The sequence below is a fragment of the Orcinus orca genome, chromosome 15 (genome assembly GCF_937001465.1).
Source record: "Orcinus orca chromosome 15, mOrcOrc1.1, whole genome shotgun sequence".
In the NCBI taxonomy this organism is placed as follows: Eukaryota; Metazoa; Chordata; class Mammalia; order Artiodactyla; family Delphinidae; genus Orcinus; species Orcinus orca.
The window spans coordinates 81,957,839-81,979,110 of record NC_064573.1 but is presented as its reverse complement, the minus strand read 5'-3'; the positions used below and the strand labels follow the sequence as shown (position 1 = coordinate 81,979,110).

The following is a 21,272-nucleotide window of genomic DNA, read 5'->3' as shown; positions in this document are numbered from 1 at the left end:
CAGCATCGACCTTGGAAATAAATGGTACTTACAGCCATTGGGATGAGATACCCAAGAAGCAAGCATGGCAAGAAGAGGAAGAGGCAGAAGAAGAGCTCCCAGAACCAAACCCTGAGGAATGCCAAGATTTAGAAGGTGTAAAATGAAAGAAGAAGCCACAAAGGAACCTGAGAAAGAACGGCCGGGGAGACAGCAGGAGAAGCGTCTTGTGACCCTACTGGGAAGGGTGTGATGAGGGTACAACAATGTCCGTTTGATTTGGGAACACCAGTGACCGTGATAAGCATAGTTCTGGTAGAGCTGTGGGTGGGTGGAGGACAGATGAAAAGAACAGAAATGTCCATCAACAGAGGATGGATAAATAAGTTGTGTGACACTCAAAGAACAAAAAACTGTACAGCAGTGAAAGTGAATAGGAATTACAGCTCAAGAATCGACATCAGTGAATCTCAGAAACAATGCTGAGCAGATGAAGCAATTAGTCTGATTCCAAACATAGAAAGGTCAAGAACAGGTAAAATGAAAGAAGACAGTATTGAAGGATACATACATCACTGGGGAAAAGTATAAAGAAAAGCACAGGCAGGTATAACACAAAATTTGGGATAATGGTTAACTCGGGCGCAAAGCTTGGGATGAGATCGGGGAGGGGAACACAGGGGTTTCTAGGGTTTCGGTAACATTCTATTTCATGATCCAGTGGTGAGCACACAGGTACATTTTATTTTCTTCCTTAAAATGTACACATTTTGCATGTATGCCTTATTTAGCAATAAAGTGTAAAGAAGTCAACTATTTCTTGCAAAAAAAAAAAGTAAATGAGACAAGGAAGTAGAGAAAGCAAGTGTGGACAGTGCTTCTGAGAAGTTTCCCTGGGAAGAGGGGCAGAGGGCATAGCTGGAAGGAGACGTGGGGTCGGAGGAGTTCTCTCAGGACCGGTGGTCCTGAAGCGTGTTTATTCTCAGTAGAGGGAGAGTTGACAGCTGCAGGAGAAGGGCCCTGAGGCAGCCAGCGGTGTGGGGGGGGAAATCTAGTGCGCTGGCCCTTCGCCGCAGTCAGAGGGGAAAAGAGAAGATGGCGGGGTTGAAGGTGTGTTGCAGGCTGGGGAGGGAGAACAGGCCCGTGTTTGTATCTGATGGCTTCCGTTTTCTCAATGCAACACGGGGTTGGGGGCGGTCACCCGCTGAGCATGGGAAGCAGGGAGTGGGGAAGTGGGACGAGCAGGTGTGAAACTGTCGTCTCTGGAAATGAAAAGTGTCACAGCCGACCAGAGCGGCCAAGCCAGGCCCAGAGCCGTCTTGAAATTCGTGACTGAATTGCAAGTAGGATGAATCCGCTGGGTTGGGTGCTTCTCCCCAGCTGCATTCAGCCCACTGGGGTCCAGGTCCAGAGGAGGCTGAGGGTGGGGCTCACCCAGAGCTGGGGGGGCTTGTGTGGTGCTGTCCGGCAGCACTTCCCGTTGGGGTGGAGGTGTTCTAACACCTGTGCTGCCAACAATGTAGCCACCAGCCGCATGTGGATAATGAGTGGCTGAAATGTGGCTAGTGAAGCCGAGGAAATGAATTTGTACTTTAACTTTAATCAATTTCCATTTTTGTTTGTTTGGGTCACGCCACGCGGCTTGTGGGGATCTTAGTTCCCCAACCAGGGATTGAACCTGAGCTCCCTGCAGTGTAAATGCGGAGTCCCAACCACTGGACCGCCAGGGAATTCCCGAAATTTCAATAGCCATGTGTATTTAGCAAAGTTGCAGTATAGAAATCAGTTGAAGTTCTATACACTAACAATGAACATTCTGAGAAGAAAATTAAGAAAACAATTCCACTTAATAATAGCATCAAAAAAAATACTTAGGAATAAATTTAGCCGAGGAGGTGAAAGATTTGTACGCTGAAAACTACAAAATGCTGCTGCTGCTGAAAGAAATTAAAGAAGACGTAAATAAACAGAAAGACAGGGGCTTCCCTGGTGGCGCAGTTGTCAAGAATCCACCTGCCGGGAGATCAGCTCGGTGCTTTGTGACCGCCTGGAGGGGTGGGATAGGGAGGGTGGGAGGGAGGGAGACGCAAGAGGGAAGAGATATGGGAACATATGTATATGTATAACTGATTCACTTTGATATAAAGCAGAAACTAACACACCATTGTAAAGCAATTATACTCCAATAAAGATGTAAAAAAAAAACCAAAGAATCCGCCTGCCAATGCAGGGGACACGGGTTCAAGCCCTGGCCCGGGAAGACCCCACATGCCACGGAGCAACTAAGCCCGTGCGCCACACCTACTGAAGCCCGTGCGCCTGGAGCCTGTGCTCCGCAACAAGAGAAGCCACCACAATGAGAAGCCCGTGCACCGCAACAAAGAGTAGCCCCTGCTTGCCACAACTAGAGAAAGCCCGCATGCAGCAACAAAGACCCAACACAGCCATAAATAAATAAATAAGTAAAATAAATCTATTAAAAAAGAAACAAATAAAATAAACAGAAAGACATCCATGCTCGTGGACTGGAAGACAATGCTGTTAGGATGACAAGACTACCCAAAGCAATCTATAGATTCAATGCAATCTCTATCAAAATCCCCAACGCATTTTTGGTAGCAACAGAAAAACCCATCCTAAATACCCAGGTATGGCTGGTAGCTTTGAGAAGTAAGGAAATTGTGGGGGGCACTTCCCTGGCGGTTCAGTGGTTAGGACTCCGCGCTTTCACTGCCAAGGGTGCAGGTTTGATCCCTGGTCGGGGAACTAAGGTCCCACAAGCCATGCGGTGTGGCCAAAAAAAAAAAAAACAAGGAAGGAAATTTTTTTGAGGGAGCAGAAGGAATGTTGGCGGAGGGAGAGCAGGAGAGACATAAAGCTGATAATGATGTGTGCCTTGCTGAGTCCAGTCACCCAGACCCCCTGCTTGGGTTCTGGTTCACACAAGCCATGTACATCCTTACCACAGTGTCTGGTACACAGTAGGTACTCAATAAATGCAGGTGAATGACGGCTGCGAGCATGAATGAGACGATGCAGAGCAGCACAGTCAATGCTCTGGGTGCCCTCGGCAGGTCACCTCATGCAAATCGAGAATAATAACTCCCCTATATGAAGAGCAGTTCAGAACATGCTTCTAGAATAAGAAAGGCTGCTAGCTGGGTGAATTTAGACCAGTTATTTGATAGTTAATCGTAGTAATATGAATCCCACAGTAACATCTTCTCAGCATGTTTGCACGGATTACATGAGATACTGTATGCAAAGAACTTAGCACAATCTGGCACATAAGAGGTGATCAAAAAAATTAGCGAGGCTTCCCTGGTGGCGCAGTGGTTGGGAGTCCGCCTGCCGATGCAGGGGACGCGGGTTCGTGCCCCGGTCCGGGAAGATCCCACATGCCGCGGAGCGGCTGGGCCCGTGAGCCATGGCCGCTGAGCCTGCGTGTCTGGAGCCTGTGCTCCGCAGCGGGAGAGGCCACAACAGTGAGAGGCCCGTGTACCGAAAAGAAAAAAATTAGCTATTATCATCAAAAATAAAATGAGATCATGGACAGGAGTTTTTTAAAAGCTCTTGGACACCGTAACAAAGCTCCAGTAAAACAAAAAGTAGTTTTGAACTGGCTTCAGTGTACCTTTAGGTGGATCTTCACAGGCTCGAAATGAACTCACCTGAAAACCATACTCTTTGGGAAGGTTAAGAGTGCAGGCCGGTGTTTCCACCGCTAAAGTCCACCTCCAGATGCAAACTTTCTGTAAGTGATGGCAGACAGAGGAGAGTGAGAAGATTCCTGAAGGGTACTGGAGGAACCTACACCTCTTGTGGTAAGCCAGTGACCTCCGCTAACTAAGCAAAGCACGGTGAGCTAAGCTGCAGGCAGGGAGCCCCTGACCGGTCACCCCCCTCCACCCAGAGAACCACAGAAGCCACATGGCCTGAGCAGGAGCCCCTGACCGGTCACCCCCCTCCACCCAGAGAACCACAGACGCCACACAGCCTGAGCACAGCTGCTTGCGGGGACACTTGTGACGGCGGGCCAGCCGCTGAAGCTGCCGTGACAAGCCCTGTACCTGGATCTCAGCGTCTGAGATGGTCGCCAGGTACTTGGCATCGTGGGTGATGGCCATGGCCCTGATGCCGCCACCTTCTGGGCAGCTGTCGAATATCGTGTGCACAGGAATGCTGCAAGACAGGACGGGGGACACCCAGGTCAGGAACAGAACAGCTACGGAGAAACAAACGTGGTCCACCCACATGATGGAAAGTTGCTCCGCCATAAAAAAGGAGTGAAGCACTGACACAGGCGACAACACGGATGAACCTTGAAACCATGGTGCTGAGTGAAAGAAGCCAGACACCAAAGGCTACAGATTGTATGAGTCCATTTATATCAAACCTCCAAGACAGGCAAATCCATAGAGGCGGAAAGCAGGTGCGTGTTTTCCAGAGGGTAGGGGAGCGGGATGTGAAGGCTGATGGTTTCAGGGTTTCCTTCTGCGGTGAAGAAAATGTTCTGCAACCAGATAAGAGGCGGTGGTTGCACCACACTGTGCATATACTTAGTATATGTTGTTCACTTTAAAATGGTTACTTTTATGTTATGTGAATGTTATGTTATGTTATGTGAATTTTACCTCAAATTTAAAACAAAAACTAACTCAGGGCAGCACGTAAACATGCTATTTGTTCTCTCCTGGAGCTCTAGTCTCTCCTTCATTATCGAGCGCTGATTCTGTGCCAGGCGTGAAGGATGAGAACATGAAACAAGACGTCTAGGACACCATCCTAGCTCTCAGGAAAGCCGGCGTCCTCCTCCAGAAGGGGGAGTGTAAACAAGCACAGGCTTTCTCGACAGCACCTTCCCTGCATCTGTCAAAATCCTCAATGCACAGACCCTAAGACTCGCCAATTCCACTTCTACAACTTTTTTTTTCTAGAGAAATAATAGCAAAAGTAAACAGAGATAAATGCCAGTTCATGTTTATCGTGGCACTGCTTTAATAGCAAAAATCTGGAAACATAAATATCCATTAATATGGGATTTGTTTAAAAAATATCATGGTAAACCATACAATGAAAAAGCATGCCACCTTCAAAACGAATGAGGTAGATTTGGGAAAGTGACCAAAGTTTTGTGGAAAAAAGCAAATAGCAAAACAGTAGACGTAGCATCATCCTGAGAGAGAGAGAGAGAGAGAGAGAGAGAGAGAGAGAGAGAGTGTGTGTGTGTGTGTGTGTGTGTGTGTGTGTGTGTGTGTAGAAAAAAGTCTAGAGGAATGAACTCCAAACTACATGGTGACTCTGGATATAGGTTTGGGTGAAGGGGGACTTACTTTTTTTTTTTCTTACACGTCTGTATTGTGTCACTGGCAAGACTTTAGAACTGTAAGATGCAGACAAAGCCTTAACACACGCAGAATTTAATTAGATGATATCTGAATACCAGAGAGCCAAAGAAATGCAAGAAACAGCTGAAGCAATGATGGAAGTAAGCTGTGATGTGGTGGGGGTCCCCGACTCCCACTGGAAGAGTGGGTGGTAGGAAGACTTAATCCCGGAACGCAGGCTATGCAGACCCCCCGTTGGTTTTTCATTATGGAGACCTTGTTACAGCGAATATACACAGGCCTCAGTATGTCACACAGGCCTCAGTATGTCACATCAGTGTCCCAATTGGCTGGAACCAAGTCTGTGCCCTAGCTGAGGACCTGTCTGGTTCTCTGTCACTTGAGATATTTTATCCCACTGAGACGTGGCCCCAAAAATTGCCTTGGGAAGGGAGTCCTAAAGTTGTTGGGAATGACATAATGACGTTCTTCGTGGGAAGGTGTATCTCATCCCCAGGGATATTTAGAATTAAATGCAGAGAAGATAAGTCAGTTGGACCTGTACTGTTAACATATTTGTGATAAGAGAATTTGTTCCTTTTTTTAAGAATGGGTCATGTTTAAGAGAATTTAACATATTAGAGTCTCTAACAGATTAATTTGTGATTCTAATTGAAAGTCTGTAGTTGATTTAGACTTGTGATTTTAAATTCAAATTGTATTAGGTTTATAAACAATACTTGAACACTTAAGAGAACTTAGGACTTGCCATATTTATGTCTAATTTATTAGATTTACAAAAATTACTTAAGTACTGGTGAAGGATTTATTTATCAGACTACTAAAGAACTTAAAGATGAAACTGAATATATTCAATTTCTAAATGCAGTTTAAAATGTTTAAAAGGAGTTAATAAAATTTGTGAGACCAAACATTAATCAAAGCCCCCTTATAGGCAATTGCAAAAATACGCTAGATTTACGGAGTAAGATTTAAGTTGAACTAATATCTCAAGGAAGAAGTACCGTTTATCACTTTAATAAGGTGGATATTAATTCTAAAACCAGAGAATCCTTTCTGGGTTCCCAGAGTCATCATTTGCAATATCATAAAACTCATATCGACATATCATTTTAATTGTTAACCACAGATACACTTCACTTTGTAATTTTAAAAAATGACTGCCAGAGTCACCTCCGGTCTAGTGGGGGAGACAGCTCTATAAACAAGAAAAAAAGCAAAGGATAAACACTGTTTGAATGGAGGCCAGCTCTGCCTGGGGCAGGGGAGCTGTCAGCAAAGGCTTGAGAGAAGAGAGGCACCAGAGGGGCCCATCCTTCCTGCCTCAGGACTTCCTGATGCAGGAGATGACTTTCCCTCGTGTGTGTCAGGTGGATGTGCCATTTCTTGCAGCTGAAAAGCATGTAATCGCTAGAGATGACCGCTAGGCAAGCAGACGGGAATTTGATTTCGTGGGGGAAGTGTTCGCATGGCTAGGATGTGAGCGTGTACTCCCTGTAACAAGGGCTGAGCTGACAACGGGCAGCAGGGGAGCCCGTTAGGATTTTGCCCATGGGAAAAGACCACGCTCAAAATGTTGTAGAGAAAAACCATATGATGATATACGATGATGGCCATACATGTGTTTTTTTTTTTTTGGCCTCGAGGCAGGCAGGATCTTAGTTCCCTGACCAGGGATCGAACCCGTGGCCCCTGCAGTGGAAGCACGGAGTCTTAACTACTGGACCACCAGGGAAGTCCCCTTACACATGTGCATTTAAAACAACATCAGGGGGCTTCCCTGGTGGCGCAGTGGTTGGGAGTCCGCCTGCCAATGCAGGGGATGCGGGTTCGTGCCCCGGTCCGTGAGGATCCCGCGTGCCGCGGAGCGGCTGGGCCCATGAGCCATGGCCGCTGAGCCTGCACGTCCGGAGCCTGTGCTCCGCAACGGGAGAGGCCACAACAGTGAGAGGCCCGCGTACTGCAAAAAAAAAAAAAAAATCAACAGATGAATGGATAAACAAAATGTGTTATATCCATGCAATGGAATCTTAAACAGCTAAAAAAAGGAATGGAGTACTGATTCATGCTACAACATGGAAGAATTTTGAAAATATTATAAGTAAAAGAAGCCAGACACAAAAGCCACATATTGTATGATTCCACGGACATGAGATGTCCAGAATAGGCAAAACTTTACAGCTAGAAAGTAGATTAGAGGTTGAGGGGAGGGGAGAATGAGGAATTTATTAGTTCAGATTTTCTGGTTGGGTGCTGTGAGTGTTCTGGAAATAGTGGTGATGGCTGCACAACACTGTGAATGTAATTAATGCCAGTGAATTGTATATACATTTAAAAGTGGTTCAGTGTCACGGAGGCTGGGTTGAAGAGCGAAACTGCAGTGGGGGAGATCGGTCAGGAGGCTACTGCAATGGCCCAAGCAGGAGAGGGTGGGCAGAGGCAGTGGATGTGGGTTCAGAAGTTATTTGGAGGTGGAGGCGCAGGACTTTTGGACATTTTAGCAGGAGATGCCCACAGGACATGCAGGTGGACTGTCCTCCAGCAGCTTCCCCATCAGCAGACAGGAAACACTGAGACGGCTGTTGAGAGTAAGATGGCGCAGTTTCAAACCCTGGCTCTGCTCCTGCCTGGCTGGAGAACATCACCAACAGCATCCTCACGCCCTGAGGCCACCGCTAAGGAATGGCCAGAGGAGGATGAGGCTGAAAAGAGTCTGAGAGGGAACAGACAGCAAGCAGGATGAGGACCAGGGGACATGGTGTCAGAGGGGCCAGGGGAAATGATTAGGTAATATGGCCCTATGGAGGCCACTGGTCACCTGGGAGAGAGCAGTTCCTGTGTCACAGAACATTCAACATAACTTCTTCCTAAACTTCTTCTCCACCTGGACTCGTCCACCCCCCACCTCACCCCATCCCACCCCCCTACACACCCAACCAAGGCCTTACAATCTTGTCAGTGAATCTAGCACTACTCTCTGCCTCCAGGACCAGGAATTACGAAAGGACACACATCTGTGAGCATCTATCCTGGGCCAGGTGCTGTGCTCTGATCTTCCTAACAATCCGGTAGGGTAAGTAAAGTAGATCAAATAGCGCCCCCTCGAAATTCATTCCACCCAGAACCTCAGAAGCGAGCTTATACAGAAAGAGTCTCTGCGGATGTAATTAGTTAAGATGAGGTCATACTGGTTAGGGTGGACCCTAAACCCAATGACTGGAGTCCTTATAAAAGAGAAGACCTTACAGAGAGACACAGAGGGGGAAACGCCACATGAAGATGGAAGCAGAGGCTGGAGTGACGTGTCTACAGGTCAAGGACCACCAAGGATGCCAGCAACCACCCAAAGGAGGAGGGGAGCATGGGACAGATTCTCTCTCAGGGCCCCAGGAGCTCCCTGCAGACTCCCCAATTTCAGACATTTGGCCTCATGAACAGTGAGAAAATAAATTTCTGTGATTTTAAGCCACCCAGATTGGGGTAATTTCTTACAGAGCCCAGGGAAATGAAGACAGTAAGTACGATTAGTCTTTTTCTTTTTTTTTTGGGCAGATGGTGAAAGTCACATAATTTCTCCGGGTCTCCCAGCTGGGTGAGTGTGAGTTAGCCTCCCTCAACCCTGTCTGCCTGGGGGCCACCGACAAACCAAGTTTCTGGGCTTAGAGAGCCAAGAATCACCCATGGGAAATTCACCAAAGTAATGTCATCCCAACAGGCCTTGAGGCAGTAAGACAACCTCCCCTGAGAACCTCGCCCCTCGCCCTGCCTCCCAGCACCAGCTTCTGTATCCCTGGACCGGCATGACTCCTTTTTTTGCGGGTCACGGTGGCAGACGCTGTACAAAAACGCGGGGGGAAGTGGCTACGACATGCCTACCCCGTGAAGCAGTCCCATATGATTATCAGGCATTCGGGCCCTTTGTCAGCCGTGGCGACCCAGCGCCTGTCTTCACTGATGCAGAGGCAGGAGATGACGTTGGGGTGGCCCTGCAGACGTGGAGAGAAGTCGCTCTGAGACAGGGGTTGGGGGGGGCCAGCCCTGGCACCAGCAGGAAAGGCGGGGCCCCGGAGACACACCTGAGCTCCCTTTCCAGATGCCGCTGGCTGAAAATCCTACTCCCACCCGCCTTCCCTGGTGTTTCTCTACAGCCAGAGGTTTTCAAACTTCCCCTCAAAACACTCTCAGGGTAAGCTGCACTCCCTGCAAGAACAGTGGCTTCCTAGGGGTCGAGGCGTATACCCGACTCTGAGCCCACGTTGAGAATACATGTCCAGGTCCCCCCACCTCCAGCCCCCTCGAACCTCCCTACCAGCCTCATCTCCCCCAAAACTGCTCACTCAGGTCACTGAGCAGCTCTGGAACCAAAGCCTCCTCACGGGCCTCTGCTTTCACTCGTATCCTCCTACGATCTTCCCCACACAACAGAGGAATCTTCTGGAAACACAAACAAGATGGCAGCCGGGAAACAACCCCTGTTTCCCTCCTTCCGTGTCACCCCTCGTTCACTCTGGCCTCTGTCTGGGCCTCATGCACAAGGCCTGAAAACTCGGAGCTCTGTCTGTCTGGGATGCTGTTCCCCGGCAAAACGGCCCCGGGCTAGCTCATGCTCAGCCTTCAGATCTTGGCACAAACAGCACTTTTTTATTCCCTGCCCACCCAATCCAGAGGAATCTCCTCTCACCCTGATGCTTCCCTCTTAGAGCATTTTCACGTTTCCTTTCGAGCAACTGTTAAAATCTTTAGGTATATGCTTCTGTGTTCACTTGTTTAACGACTGTCTCTCCATGAGGGGGGACTAGATCTATGTTGTTCATGACTACAGACCCATCACCTGAAACATAGTGGTTATGATAAATACACGTGGGATGAATGAACGAACGAACACATGGCCAAGGCCACTCCCAGCCATCCAACTCTGTGGAGGCTGGACGCCTTCCTACTTCTCAGCCCCTCTGCCCCGCCCGCCCCCCTGACTCTGAGCCTGCCCACCACACTGTGCTTTCTCCCCCTGCCGCTACCTCTGTGCTCAGTGCTACACATTCAACTAAGCTCTGAGAAGGGCTGCTTGCTGACTGTGTGTGTATTTCAGGACTTCTAGAAAGCAAATTCCTTAAGTTACACCCACGTGTCTTGGATCCCTGGCACGATGCTGAATACTGGCTGAGCTCTTGGAAAATACTTTGTGAAGTTTCTGATCTAGGCATTGACTAAGGAAGGTCCTTATATGTCAACTGAAAAGGGTAACATGGAACTGTTTACCGGGTTAACTAGTGGAAAGTCGGACACCAGGAAAACGTGACATTTGGACAGGTAAATGATGAAAAAGGGGTCAAAAACATCCGGAACAGAGGAGGCAGAGCACTGAGGGGAAGGCAGGCATGTGGGGCATTTGGGGAGGCACAGAGCAGGGTGTAAATAAAGCCAGGTGCTGGAGGGAGGAGACAGGAGGAAAGACTGACCCACTTAATGCTTTGAAGTCAGGAGACCTGGATGTAAGACCTGGCTTCAGCATCTGCTAGCACAGCCTTGGGCAAGTCAGCTAAATCCCTCTGAGCCTCAGTTTCCTCTCCTGTGAAATGGGAATATTAACACTCACTTCTCAGCAGGAGTAGGAGGATCAAAGCCCTTTGAGCCCTGGAAAGGAGTCTGAGTGTTAATTAGGTCCGAATCCCTGCCCTTTGCATCTCACCATAGTCCTGTGGAGACAACATGGTCTCTCCTGACCACGTTTTTACAGAAATGTAAAAAATACAGATGCTTTAGATTCTAGTTACTATAAAATTAAAGTCAACTGCTATTCTGATTAGAATCAGAGAGAAAATGAACAATAAAATGTGTTCCTAAAAAAAAATTTGCTATGGTTCAGAAGAGAAGAGGGAAAATGTGTATGAGATGGAATGAAGTTGACCCCTGAAATAAAAACCAAAGTGCTGGACTTCCCTGGTGACACAGTGGTTAAGAATCCACCTGCCAATGCAGGGGACACTGGCTCGAGCCCTGGTCCGGGAAGATCCCACATGCCGCGGAGCAACTAAGCCCGTGCGCCACAACTGCTGAGCCTGCGCTCTAGAGCCCGCGAGCCACAACTACTGAGCCCACGTGCCACAACTACTGAAGCCCGCGCAACTAGAGCCCATGCTCCGCAACAAGAGAAGCCACCGCAATGAGAAGCCTGCGCACCACAACAAAAAGTAGCCCCTGCTCACCGTAACTAGAGAAAGCCTGCACACAGCAACAAAGACCCAACGCAGCCAAAAATTAATTAATTAATTAATTAAAAAGCAACAACAATAACAACCAAAGTGCTGTATTCAGGTTAAAAACAACCTCTTTCACTTGAAGTAAGAAAACCTGCAAACCTGAAGATGGTGCTGGTTATTCTTGAAGACATTGTAGATGACCGCAGTGTGAGCACTGGCATACAGAAGAACTCTCTGGTTTTCATCTTGAATGTAGTAAACAGGAAGGGAACTGTTCCATCCGAACGACCAGGTCATGGCCTGGAAGACAAAGGTAAAATCGGGAAGACGCTACGGTGCACGAACCCAGAGCTGTGATGCCGGGTACTCCCGGCCTGAGTCCTGGAGGAGAAGGATTCACATTATCAGCCAATGAAGAGACATCACCTTGAGAAGTCCTCAAGAGCACGCTGCACCGTGGATGACGCCTGAAAATGTGATGCTACGTGAAAGGAGCCAGATGCAAAGGACCACACACTGTGTGACTCCATCTACATAAAATGTCCAGAATAGGCAGATCCGTAGAGACAGAAAGCAGATGAGTGGTTGCCAGGGGGTGAGGGGAGGGGGAATGGGGAGCGACTGCTTACTGCGTATGGGTTTCTTTCTGGGGCAACGAAAATGTTCTGAGAACAGGCTACAAACCAATCAACTGTATACTGGAAAAGGGAAATTTTCAGACATAGAAAACAAACTTATGGTTACAAAAGGGGGAAGGGGGGGTGGGAGGGATAAATTAGGAGTTGGGGATTAACAGATACACACTACTATGTATAAAATAGATAACCAACAAGGACCTACTGTATAGCACAGGGAACTATACTCAATATCTTGTAATAACCTATAAGGGAAAAGAATCTGAAAAAGAATATATATATATATATATATATATATATATATATATATACACATATGAATCACTTTGCTGTACCCCTGAAACTAACACAACATTGTAAATCAACTATATTTCAACAAAAATAAATTTTAAAAACTTTTTTTAATTTTAAAGGGTAAACTTTACAAGGATGTGGAGAAACTGGGACCCTTGTGCGTTACTGGTGGGAGTGTGAAATGGTGCAGCTGCTGTGGAAAACAGTATGGAGGTTCCTCAAAAAACTGAAAATACAATTACCATATACTCCAGCAATTACACTTCTGGGTATCTACCCCAAAGAACAGGAAACAGGGTCTCAAAGAGATATGTGTACACCCGCGTCCATAGCAGCATATTTCACAGTAACCAAAAGGTGGAAAAGAAGCCAGTGTCCATCAACAGATGAATGGATAAACAAAAGGTGAGTATTATTCAGCCTCCAAAGGGATGGAGATTCTGACACATGCTCCGACATGGACGAACCTTGAGGATATTATATAAGTAAAATACACCAGTCACAAAAAGACAAATATGAACTGAATGGTTCCACTTATATGAGGTCCCTAGAGTAGTCAAATTCATAGAGACAGAAAGTAGAAGGGCAGTTAGCCAGGGACCGGGGTGGGGTTGGGGAGCTGGTGTTTGTGGGTACAGTGTGTGTTTCACAAGATGAAGAGGGTTATGGGGACGGGTGATGATGGTGGCTGCACAACCATGTGAATGTGTTTAATACCATTGAGCTTTTACACATAAAAATGGTTAAGGTGGTAAATTTTATGTTATGTGCCTTTTACCACAATCTTTTAAGAAAAAGTTAAGAGGGTGGATTTTATGGATGGGAATTCTACCTCGATGTAAAAAGAAAAGAAAAGCTACGTGGTGCTTACACAGGCGTGTTTGCTGTGTAAGAATTCAATGAGTTCTACACTTGCGTGTGCTCTTTCTGTTTATACGTTATATTTCAATAAAGACGTTTCCTTTAAAAAAAGAAAGTCTTCAACAGTAAATAGAAACAACTTCCTATTCATCTTCTCCCCAGGACCTAGACCCAGCTCAGTACCAGACACACAGTGAGCACTTAATGTCGTGAAATTCAATTTACTGAACGAGAGTACATAGAATGGACAAGTTATAATAAAGTCACTAAGTAACTTCGTAAGAAAGGCAATTATTCAGCCTGGGTATTTGTTCCTTATACACGATTTTCCCTGGAAGGATAAAGTATAAAAGAGACAAAATTCCCTCAGGAGGATTAAAAATTCCACACTGCCAGGAACAAGTCCAAAATAAAAATTTCATGAAATGAAAAATAATAGGTACTATAAATCCAACTACTGCTTCCAATTCAATAGTAGTTTGTTTATGTATATTTTTGTATTCAACGTCTCTTACAAAAATTATGGATAAACTGTGGTACATTCATACAATGGAATATTATTCAGCAATAAAAAGAAATGAGGTTGCAGGCCATGAAAAGATGTGGAGGAACCTTAAATGCATGTTGCTAAGTGAAAGAAGCCAGCCTGAAAAGGCCACAAACTGTATGATTCCAACTACATGACACTGTGGAAAAGGCAAAACTATGGAGACAATAAAAATCAATGGTTGTCAGGGGCTTGTGGGGGGGGGATAAGGGGGAGGGAGAGATGAACAGGTAGGGCACAGGACATTTTTAGGGCAGTGAAACTACTCTGTATCAAACAACAATGGTAGATACATGTCATTATGCATTTGTCAAAGCCCAGAGAATGTACATCACAGAGTGAACCCTAAGGTATAAACTATGGACTTTAGGTAATTCTAATTCATCCATATTGGCTCATCAATTGCGACAAATGTACTGCACTAATGCAAGATGGTAATAATAGAGGAGACGAGGGGGGAAGGAGGCACAAGGGAGTATGTGGGAATTCTCTGTGTTTTTCATTCCATTTTTCTATAAACCTAAAACTGCCCCCAAATAATAAAGTCTATTTAAAAAATTAACCAAGGCTGATGTGGTAGAGTATTTAAAGTGATGGCTAAGTGATTAGTTACCAAAAATCAGTGGGTTATATTGGAGCATAGAAATGAAATCTGGTGATGAGATTTCCCTGGCGGTCCAATGGTTAAGACTCTGAGCTGCCACTGCAGGGGGCGCGGGTTCCATCCCTGGTCGGGGAACTAAGATCCTGCATGCCTCACGACCGAAAGAAAAAAAAATAAAGAAATGAAATCTGGTGAGTTTCCTTTCTGATCTTTGAATGATACTTAAGGTTAAATTGATGTACCGTATATTTCTCCCAAGACAGAGTGGGCAACGTGGCCGATTTCTCTCTCCTACACCCTTCATTCCCCATTCTCTCCTGATTCCATCTGCTCATTTGCTGTAATTTATATTTATATTTAGGTCTTTTATTGTGTGGGTGTGAGTGGTAGAATCACGGAATCATAATTGCCTCAAGCTGCAACTTCTAGGAACGGAACTATTTCATATCTGGCTGGTTCTTAAGAGCCAATTTCTTCAAGTGAGATGGTTCTTTTGGAAACCTGCTAATTCTAAAAGGCCTTATAGTCGTCCTGGAAATTTATTTTGAGATTTAACAGATTAGTTATAAAAAGAAAACACTCTTAACTAGACTCCTGTCTCCAGGTAAACCTCTTTCAAGGTCAAAACTAGGCTGACCTCACTCAGTAGTAACAGAACTTCCTTGCTTGAGCAGCCCTCACGTTAACCGAAATCACACAGTACTAACACTCATCGCATTTCGCACTAGTTTTAACACTCATGGCGAATGATGATGGAGACAGCCACCTCTTACAACAATCTTCTTCTAAAACATGGTCATCTGGAAAACAAAATTTTATTGTCAAAATCAGATTTCACTGTATTTGATAGTTATATGATTCCTTCTCATAAACACGATACCTTGTTACTTGGCTGGAGGTGGTATTCACGGTTAGGTCTATTTACCATGAGCACTGCGAGTTATTACAGGCCTTTGGGATAAGCTGGGGGAGCCCAAAGGAAAAGGAGGATGCTGCGAGCACAGAGATGGAGAGGCACACACTCACTGAAGCACCTTTGGTGAGAGCAAGAAATTAGAAGCAGCATGAATGGCCATCAATAAGGAAACAGCCGAATTTAAAATGAGGAAGTGGATATACACGCACTGATACAAAAAATCCTCTAAGACATGTTAAGTGCAAAAACATTTATGCACAAATGCAGAATACCTCACTGCAAAAACGAACAACTAAAAACACAAATCGTGTGCGTGTGTGCGCACAGATACATGTTTATATATGTACCAACAAAGGTCTGGAGAGATAGTTATACCAAACTGCAACAGTAGTCACCTCAGGAAAATGGGATTGGGATGGGAGTGTGTTCGAGAAGAGGAATCTTTGCCTTTGTATATTTTATTTATAAAGAGCACTAATTCATTTTAACAAAAAGAAGAAACAATAAAGGCGAAAGGAAAGGAAAAAGAAAGACGGCGCACCCAAAGAGCTAAGCAAACCTGCAAAGAGAGAAGGCCTAGGAAAGTTTGGTTCTGCGGTGAGTCCAAGGCTAACGGGGGCCCAGACCTGTGCAGTGGCTTTTGTCAAGTCCAGGTAGCTGGGGCCTGGATAAAAAGGTCGCTTGCTCTAATTAGTGACGTTACCTGATTTCTGGTTAGTTGGCTAAACAAGACAAATGTCTTCATGGGCTCTAAAACTCAATTATTCTTGGGACTTCCCTGGCAGTCCAGTGATTAGGACTCTGAGCTTCCACTGCAGAGGGCAAGGGTTCAATTTCTGATTGGGGAACTAAGATCCAACATGCCGCTCAGTGTGGCCAAATAAATAAATAAACTCAATTACTCTTTCTTTCAGACTGAGCAACTGCAAGCTTGAACCTTTAACTCCATTGCTCAAAGTCAGCCAAATCTACAGAAAGGAGGCTGTCAGTTCTCTGCACTTCCCCCTCGGCATCCTTCCGTCACCACCGCCAGCACAACCGTCACCACCATCACCTAGTTGTTAACACTTGTCAAGTGCTCACTCTGTGTTAGGAACTGCATTAAGTACACACAGTCCATCACTTACAAATCTTCCAAAGGCATGAATCTACGGTGGGGGGAGAAAAAAAGATGAATCCTAGGAAACAATTTTCAGAAAGTAGCAGATGGAGGAAGAAAGAAGGAGAAGGGAAAAAAAAAACCCTCCTCTTCCTTCTCTTGGCAAATGATAATATTTTTACCCTCGCAGATGGCGCCTCCCTGGAACACTGTCAGCGGCAGCAAAGGCAGACTCCTTTGGACCGCCTGGTGCTTTTCCCGGCGGCTTTCACTTTTTCCAGACCTTTGACTTACTGATCTATCTTGGGATGGATAGTTTTAGGAACCTGTGGTGGTTTTAGGAGCTGGTAAAGGGATCAAGCCAGTTACAGCAGAAGAGGCGAGGAGAGGAGGGAAAGGCAAGGAATTGGTGGTATGGAGGAGGAGTATCATGATGTGGGAGAGAGAGAGGGAAAGGGAGGGAGAGAGACAGACGGAGCGAGAAGAGAGGGGAAAGGGGAGAGGTCGATTCTGAGTCTCCCCCAAGAAAACAGCGTCCTATACAACGGACAAAGCACGTGTGGAATTTCCTGCCTGCAGAGCAACGCTGCTGAACCCAGATGCAGCGTTCCTGTCCACATACTGTCACACATGTCCAGCCACAGCTCCAAACTGAACTTTACAAAGACACAGGTCTGTGATTAGCTTAAAAAGGAGCTTTCTGGTGGTATTTTTTTCCATATGCATAAAATTCCCCTATTTCACAATACTCTCAAAACACTGGGGGAAATTTAAAAGCATGTTGCACTTACCAAGGGATACACGTTGGCACCGTCATCCTTTTGGAACAAAATGTCCTCGGTGGCAGTGGAGACCAGTGACCCCTTAGGGATCCTTGCTTTGGGCTGGAATTCTTTTTCTTTTTTCTCATTTACGTATAATACTCTTGTTTCTTTTCTCCCTTCTCTCTTTTCTGGCTCCAAGTCTCCCCTTTCTGGTTCCAAGTGTCTCTTTTCTTGTCCCAATTCATCTTGGGGCCTCTGGTCGGTTCTCTCTGCAAGCTCGCCCGAAGGCTGCTTTTCAGGGGAACTAAGCTGTTGTTCCGCAGAAGTGGTTAGATCCAAATCAAGAAACTCTAATTGCGAGGCCATGCTTGGAAGTTCGAATGTTTCCAAAAGCTCTGATTGTAATGAATGCTTTGACTCTCTACCACTATAGGTTTTCTTAAAAAAGAAATAGAAAGGAGATTGTGATTCCAAATACAGTACACGCTGCTACATGCCCTCATTTAGTTTCCTTTCTCTTCCTAATCAGCCAGTCTTAGTGTTAGCCTCACATCGGAATTATGAAGCACTTTTTAAAAAGAGCCTGGGACATTCTGTACTCAAATAACATGAATCGTGGGTGTGTCAGGTTTATCCTTGGCCTACTAGCAGACCCACAACAGCAAAATTATTCTTCTAAGTGGCACTGGTGGCCTCCAAAAGCACCACAGAGCCACAGAGAGTCACTTCTCCTTGGACCAGAGGTGATTTCTACAGGCTGTTTAGACAAGCACACTCCAGCTAACCCCTGTCCTTTAAGTCAGCCCTGGTACACACCTCCTCCAGGAAGCTTTCCCTGATCATCCTCCAAGCTGGGTCAAGTGGCCTTTATATAGATACATATCTCCTAGGTACCTCTCAATCACTGCACTTAGTTTTATAATGTTTGCCTCCCTACATACCCTAGAGCTCCTTAAGAGAATGGATTGTGTCTTACTTGGTTTTATATCCGCAGAGCCTGGCAGGTAAGTGGGTAACAAGCATTCAATTAATGATTAGGAATGAATGAATGAACAAACGAATGATTGAATGAATGAAAATTCCTACTTACTGGGAGTGTTCCTGACAAGATTGATTGGGAATCAGTTGGTGTAAGTCTCTCCAAACTGATCATGGACTTGGTGATTTCTTGGGGCTTCACTGTGGTTTCTTCCTGTGCTCCTGCTGCCTCCTCCTTCCCAAATTCTTCCCCCTCTTCTTTCCCCTCCGCTCCCTCTCCCTCCGCTTCCCCCTCCTCCTGAGACCCTCTCCACGCTAATGTGTTATCTTCTTTTAATTCCTGCTGCATATTTTCTAGCCCTTCATCATTTGGATATTTTTCTTCTTCTTCTTCTTCTTCTTCTCCTTCTTCCATTTCTATTTCTCCATATTCTTCTGTTTCTTCCAGTGGGTTTTCCTCTGCATCTGACATTCTTCTCTTTGGAGATGTCTCTAGAGAAATTTTGAGCATAAAAGTCAGCAGGGCCCTCTGTTTTCCATTTTGATTTCCTGGTCCACAAACCCATCAATGAAATGTGCAATACCAGCTCTGTTCCTTTCCATGGGAATAAAAAGAATGCCATACTCCTGGGAAAGCCTGTCTCAAATCTTTAAAAATATTGATCCCGGGCCTCATCTTTCTGAGGATAATTTTAGAGCCCTCTAACTCAGTGTATATATATTCGTATTCCCACAGGCAGCAAAATGATAACCCAGGCATTAGCAACAGTTCTAATAATACGAATAGGGGAAGAAGCAGGTACCTTAGCGGTTAAAAGTGTTGGCTTTCCAGTCAGCCTCTCCTGGCATTGAATCCCAGTTCCACCACTCAGGTGCTCTGTGACCTTGGGCAAGTCACTTTACCCCTCGGAGTCTAAATCTGCTCACAGGCAAAATTAAAATGATAACCCTAAATTCTGGGGGTGTTGTGAAGATTAGATGAAATGACATATGTAAAATGCTCCAGTTGCAGCACAGACTGCTTGAGAAATGGTAGCAGTCTAGAAAGTTAAAAAGCCTAACATGTTCTCTCGTTTATTTCTTACAGCAAACTTAAGAGTCTGAAGCTCTGAGAGGTGAAGTGACTTATTCAAGATCATACAGCGAGTAAGAAGCAGACCTCTCAATGTTCAGTTCCGCCATCTGAAAAATTGCTAAGATTTCAAGTCTAGGGCCCTTAGTACAGAGCCTCTTCCGACTGCCAAACTTTGCCAAATTCCTCATGGGGGGTGCGGGGAGCAGGTGTGTGCGTCCGTGGGGGCACAAAGCCCAGGCGTGGCCCCTTCCTCCAGCTCAGGTCTGCCTGGAGCTGCCCCAGGCCGAGCCCAGGTGGGGTGAGCGCCCGCCAAGAGGCACCAGGCCCCTCCTTGCCGGGGCCCCCGCCCCTGACTCACAGAGCGCGCCCACCCTGGTCCTCAAAGGCCGGGGTCTTCCCGCCGCGTGAACCCCTCGTCCACCTCCCGGCCTCCAGCTGCCGCCGCTTTCTCCTCCAAGGGCTCCCTAGTTACGGTCGCCACCCAAGCCCCGTCTCCATGGTAATCGCTGCCGCCTGCAGGCGACGGGCCGTAAAGCACGAAGGCTGGACAGAGGTCACGTGCCCAGAAAGCGGCGGGAGCGGGAGCGGGGAGCTGGTCGAGCTCGCCCCCTGCCGCCGCGACTTGGGAGGTAAAATTGGCTTTCCTCTCACCTCTCTCCTCCCCTCCCACTCTCCCCCATGTTTTCCCTTGGTGCCATCCCATGAGAAGCTGCAGCGGCCAATCCTAGCAACTCTGACTTTCTGAAGACTTGACAAAGTTATGTGAAGAAGTACGAACGGTTTGATAAAATTCTCTTTGTCAAAAGCAAACTAAATTTCCCGGTCTCATTGGTGCAGCACACAGCTGTCCTCCCCACCTCCTCGCCCGGGCACTAGATGTTGTACAGAAAATTTTAGCCAGCTGGGATTAAATGTTTCATAGGTTACGTTATCTTATCACATAACGTTTCTGCCAAACCAGTTTGTTAAATCTATTAGGATGATTCCACCTCCAAGTGTCTCTCCACTAGAACCTCACAAAAGACAGCCCACCTGCGTGGCCATCCTGAGGTTTCTGAAGCGGGGGGGGGGGGCTTGCAGGAAACCAGCCAAAGGCACTGATGCAGAAGACTCTCTGCTGCTATCGTTTTAGGAGGATGTGAATGAGTCTCTCCATCCCCACCCCACCCTCATACCCCAATGCTGGTTGCTGCATTTGCATACATCTCAAAAAAATAAAAGGGATTGCTGGATGGGGCAAGCTGTGTTTATTATAGTCTAGGGCTTATAAAAGATTGGAAAACACGTGGAATTAGAAAAACAATTTAAACACTGGTAAACACAGCACGTCTGTGGCTACAAGGGGGGAAATCCACGTGGACATTCGGTTAGAGTACATGGTGTTTGGGGGCAGACACTCAACAGGAAGGCTTTCCAGCCGAGCACGAGCACCCATGGCTGGAAGCACACCCAGTACTGACTCCCGTCAGGGCGAGCTGATATCTGCATCTAAGCCAAGCAAATCCAGGCCTGAAGAACCCAAGCATGCCTCAGTAGAATGTGCCAGATGCCCTCTGAAACAGAAAGTGGTCTGCAAGAACTGTGGAAATAAAACACTGTGATACGGTGAAGAGAGAAAAAAAGTAAAGCACGGAGGCACTAGGAATCACTGAAACTCACTTTGCCATGTTAAAGAGAGAAAATAAAAGGAAGGAAGGAAGGAGGAATCAGCATTTGCAAGAAGACAGCGCTGCACACACTGCTGGTTCCCATCAGCAATGTCAACACACCTTAGCAGTCTACAAAAGTGCTGATCCGAGGGCAGGCCCAGGAGACTCAATTATCCTGTATCCAGAGCAGCAATGCCGCAGTGCAAACGCAGGTGCAGCCTGAGCGTCTGGAACCCCCATTCACTAAAGGATGACGTCCCAGAGATGTTGCTGGTCAAATCTTGACTTCGGTACAATTGTTAGTTTGTTCTGCCCAACTTTCC

General features: G+C 46.4%; 1 protein-coding gene across 1 annotated transcript in view; it reads right to left on the bottom strand.

The window, feature by feature from the left end:
• Window positions 1-21,210, bottom strand: part of CFAP251 (cilia and flagella associated protein 251) — a 69,294-nt gene extending 48,084 nt beyond the window's left edge. Inside the window, 7 exon segments of the mRNA XM_033440886.2 lie at window positions 3,651-3,731; window positions 4,050-4,161; window positions 9,204-9,313; window positions 11,687-11,827; window positions 17,275-17,685; window positions 18,338-18,717; window positions 21,070-21,210. Of these exon segments, the coding sequence (XP_033296777.2) occupies window positions 3,651-3,731; window positions 4,050-4,161; window positions 9,204-9,313; window positions 11,687-11,827; window positions 17,275-17,685; window positions 18,338-18,697 (1,215 nt within the window). The 5' untranslated portion in view covers window positions 18,698-18,717; window positions 21,070-21,210.
• Between the last annotated feature and the right edge of the window lie 62 nt (window positions 21,211-21,272).